Source organism: Oreochromis niloticus, unplaced genomic scaffold (genome assembly GCF_001858045.2).
Source record: "Oreochromis niloticus isolate F11D_XX unplaced genomic scaffold, O_niloticus_UMD_NMBU tig00000768_pilon, whole genome shotgun sequence".
Classification (NCBI taxonomy): Eukaryota; Metazoa; Chordata; class Actinopteri; order Cichliformes; family Cichlidae; genus Oreochromis; species Oreochromis niloticus.
In genome coordinates, this window is record NW_020327243.1 from 300,334 (window position 1) to 304,928 (window position 4,595).

Here is a 4,595-nt window from a genome sequence, read left to right on the forward strand (position 1 = left end):
TTAGCACCCTGCAATACCCTGTACACTTGATGTGGTAACGTGTAGAACCGTGCTATAAAAACCATCTGAGTAGAGTAGAAGGTGGAGAGGCGACGACATACCTGTTTTCTAGTCGGAATGTTCATATTACAGATGCCACTGTGAAGCAGCTTAGATGTGGGTGGACTCTCTGCCCAGCTTCCCTTATAGTCAGGCCATGGTTGATGACATGGTCCACCAAAATTGCTCTTATATCATCACAAATATGGGTCCGTGCATGGCCTCTTCAACCTCCACCTCCTCCTCCTTCTCTTCCTCTTGCTCTCCCTCCATCCATGCTTGCAAAGTTCTTGAAATGGCTAAACTGAGGGCTTTTTGTAGTTTGCTAATTGGTGTTCAGTTTTGCAAGTAAGTGCCTTCAGGTGTGTATTTTAGTGATGTGTCGTTCGCGAACGAAATGGCTCTTAGAGCCGGGTCTTTGACGTGAACGACGCGAGCCGGCTCCTTATCGCGAACCGTGGGGTTTTTTTTTTCCCTTCTCTCAACCTCTCTCTCGACCTTTTTTCCGCTTCACTCTGCATGCGAGCCTTGTGCTTTACGCTGGGATGAGGGGGGAGGGGCGGTAGTTACTCTTAGTAGCTCAGGAACAGAGCGGGAGGGAGAAAGAGAGAAGGAGAGCCAGGGACAACCACGTCACATTAGAAAGGTATAGTAATCATCCACAACTATTTTCAGTTGCAGATGATAAAGGAGTCAGAAAGTTTATTCATGGAGGCCCATATGACAGAGAATATGCATCTTCTTTTTGTTTTCATATTTTAATTTATATTTAATTTATATTTAATAGTGTTGTGGTTTGCAGTGTTTAACTTTGTAAAAGGAAAAAGCTGAAAATTTAAATAGTTAAAAGTTGAAATGTGAATAGTTGGTTTTTGTATTATATGATTTATTTATTACATTTTATGTGGAGTGAATGAATAAAAGTATTCACACGTACAAACTCTAAAACACGTAAAAACTCCATAGCACGTACGAACTCTGAGGCACGTACAAAATCCAAACAACGTAAAAACTCCTAAACACATACAAACCCCGAAGCACGTAAAAACTCCAAAACACGTACAAAAGACAACAGAAGTGCTCCAGGATGCTCGGCGCAGTGTTGAGCTTTTGTTACCTAGTGGCTACACAAGCCAGCAACGACCAATGACCGGATTTGATGTGTGGTAGTAGCAGGCAAATGAACTTTTTAAAAAAAAAAAATATTTGAATATATATGAGTGCTTGTGTATAAATACACAAACAATACACACATGCTTTCAGTTGTGTAATTTAAGTGATCTAGGTAGCTCTTTTTTGGAAGTTCAGTTCATGCTAGAAATGTGCTTCGGAGTTTCTATGTGCTTTGTCTCTAGGGGCCACCGCATATATTTACATATAAATAAAACCACTTTTTTTTACATTAGTAATTCCTTTTGTGCATAATTTTATATTATTGTTAATAATAAATTAATTAAAGCAACAAAACAACCTGAAGAGCCGGTTCGGAGCCGAAAGAGCCGGCTCTTTTTAGTGAGCCGAACCGAAAGAGCCGGATCTCTAAAAAGAGCCGGAAATCCCATCACTGGTGTATTTGAGTGGTTGCAATTTTTGTATTTTGGATACATGTGTTTTCCAAATGGCACCCTGAAATTTCATTTTTGAACGAAGTGTCTTATGTATGAAATAGAGTGTAGTATGCAGGACCATGTGTGTTGCATAAAGGAGTAAGTGTGTTGCATAATTGCAACTAGAGTGCAAAGCAGCGCTTTTGTTTAAGGTATGGTAACAAAAGCTTCAAGTTGTGTTACTTTAGTCTAAGCATGGGTTTATAGTGTTCAAGCAATGGGCAAAAACTGTAAGTCTCCTGTCTGTCACAGCGAGTGGAGTGAGCCGTGTGGAAAAATAAAGGAGGATCCAATCGCAGGCAGCCGTGGAGGAGTGAAGGTGGTTTATTGAGCACAATGCAGTCCTTGGAGGGCTGAAAGTGTTCTCCAACACACTCAGCCGAGGACTGAGGCGGATGGGTGAATTCACTGGAGCTCTCAGCAGGGGATGACGGCTGAGACTGCTCAGTAAAGTTCTCAGGTGAAATTGCTGGAGCTGGTGGCTTAACCTCTAGGGGTCCAGAGTTGGCTGGTGACTGACACCCTTCATGAAAACTTAAGCTGGTTCTCAAAAGCTGGTCATCTTCGAGGAAGTAACTCCCTCCAGGGCCTCCCCAGAGGCTTGGTGTTCCCTGCTTGCAATGAGACGGTGAGGATGGTGACTGAATGAATGAGTGGGCAGGCTGCTGAACTAGTGGCAACTGAGCTACAGGTAGCGAAGATGATGGTAGTGGAGGTGTAACAGTTGGTGGAGTGGCTGACTGAACTGCGGGCAGCGTGGCTGCTGACTGAACTGCGGGCAGCTGGGCTGCTGACTGAACTGCTGACTGAACTGCGGGCCATGTTTCAGACTTGACGTTTGGCTGGGGTGGAAGTGAGGATGGGACAATGGAATGGACACAGTCATTATCACAGAGCGTGGGCTCAGGAGAGACAGTCTTTGAAGCAATGGCCATGGATGAAACAGAGAAACCACTATTATCTTCAGTGGAAACACAAAAAATAGCCCCAGAATAAATAGTCCTTGTATCTGACAAAGCAGAAACAGTGTCCCTCTCGCTCACCACTGCCGGTGGATTACATGTCCCGACATCCGGCTGTGGGGTGCCGTGCCAACGGTGTGGACGTCGCAAATGTCGCTTTCTTTTCGGAGTCTGCTCCGACGGGTCGGGTAATTCCTCGTCCGGCGGTTTGGACGGCACGTCCTCCGTAGAAGCAAGCGGGCAAGTGGTAGTGGCAGAGGGGTGAAGGTGAAGCTTGTGGAGAACGAAATTCCGTACGGGCGGGTGCAGTGAGTCCAGTAGCCAGGGATAACCAGAAATAAGCTGTTGTAGCCTGGTTTCCACAGTGTAGAGAAACGCTTCTCCCTCATGCTCTAACCACAGGTTGATTAATTTTGAAGCAGAGTCCGTTATGAGCTCCCAAAGCTCTGTGGGTGGGGTGAATGCCGCTGGAACCATATCTGGCTGGACCGTACTGTCACGGCGAGTGGAGTGAGCCGTGTGGAAAAATAAAGGAGGATCCAATCGCAGGCAGTCGTGGAGGAGTGAAGGTGGTTTAAACATGAAACTAATCATCATCATTATCATCACCACCACAAGCACTACAAGAGAATAAGAAAACAATCCATAATGCCAAAACACAGCAAAATAACTCAAACACAGATTCACCATAAGACCCAACAAAGCACCAGAGAAACATAAAGAACAATCCATCATTCAAAAATAAAACAAAACATAACAACTCAAAAAGCTGGGTCGAACTGACCCAGAACCGTGACACTGTCCTAATTTCCTCTGTCCCTTAGGACACTCCAGGGCCAAGCACAGCAGTGGGTGACCAAAACGACAGCGATGACTAAGCTGATCAGCCACCTATGACAGGGAGAAAGAGGAAAAGAGACAGGGATGATGAGCTGATAGACCTCATCAGAGAGGACATGAGGCAGCAAAGAGAGGCTGAGGAGAGGAGAGGATGGACAGACTGTTTTCACTTCCAAAAAGATTAGTCCAAAATGAGTTATGCATTAAGAAATTTATTTATTTGAATATATTTGTTACATTGTTATATGTGATGCATTAGTTTAAAGGTTTTATGTTATTAATAAATTGATTCAAACAAACAGTAATTGTCAATGAACTCAATAGATTAGATTAGATTAGATTAGATTAGTAATAGATTACAGGAAGTCTCTGGCAGTGTTGCTTAATCTGCCCGAGCAAGATCAGATGTGGATGGATGGGCTGCTGCAACTGAGACCTGCAGTTTGTCTTTTCTGGTCGGCGAGTGGAGAATCCCACAGGGTGGTCTGCAAAGAGAGCTTTAGGATGCTTCCTCCCACTGTCCACTGCATCCTCCATCCACAGGGTTTGCAGGGCTGGCTCACTCATGGCTGCCACACCACTAAGATGTTTACAGAAATATGCAAGCAGGAGATGGTGGATTCTATATTATTAGTATAATACTTGTAACTCTGTAGCAGACAACAGTTTGATAAAGTGCTATTTAAAAAAACAAACAAACAAAAGATTAGATTCTATACGTTACAAAGATATTTAGTTTATATATTTTATATGATACAGTACATGTGTAAGAATGACCGATGTTGTGCCAAAAAATGATCGTCTGCCAAAAACTGATTTCCGGTTTTTGCCCTAAACAGATTGCTCGTATTTAACCTGCTATGAATAACTTGTTGGTCTATAATACGTGAAACATGTCAAATGTGTCCCTCATTAGTGATATCACGTCACCTGCCACCAGCAACATTCCTGTAACAAGGTAGAAGCTGCAATCAGTTTTTGGTAGTGACTTTTATATATCCTTTATTTATCCAGTTAAAAAACAATCTTGTTGACATTAGAAATTTATTTTTTAAGAGTAATCTGGCCAAGAGGACAGCAGACAGCGCAACAAATATATCAATTGTGCCTACATTATAACCAGAGTTATAAAGATACTTGAACAACA

The 4,595-nt window shown here is 43.1% G+C and overlaps 1 protein-coding gene across 4 annotated transcripts; it reads right to left on the minus strand.

The window, feature by feature from the left end:
* Window positions 1-1,520: 1,520 nt before the first annotated feature.
* Window positions 1,521-3,944, minus strand: LOC109201605 (cell wall adhesin EAP1-like). Of its 4 annotated transcripts, none has more exons than XM_019357371.1 (3): window positions 3,885-3,944; window positions 3,393-3,499; window positions 1,521-3,228 (listed from the first exon to the last, which is right to left on the minus strand). In XM_019357371.1, exon 3 carries the CDS (start codon window positions 3,212-3,214, stop codon window positions 1,826-1,828), a length of 1,389 nt encoding a protein of 462 aa, XP_019212916.1. In that variant the 5' UTR covers window positions 3,215-3,228; window positions 3,393-3,499; window positions 3,885-3,944; the 3' UTR covers window positions 1,521-1,825. The 4 variants fall into 4 exon arrangements, with proteins under 4 accessions (XP_019212916.1, XP_019212917.1, XP_019212914.1 ...); XM_019357372.1 differs by lacking the exon at window positions 3,885-3,944 and adding an exon at window positions 3,809-3,838; XM_019357369.1 differs by having other exon boundaries at window positions 1,521-3,499.
* Window positions 3,945-4,595: the final 651 nt, after the last annotated feature.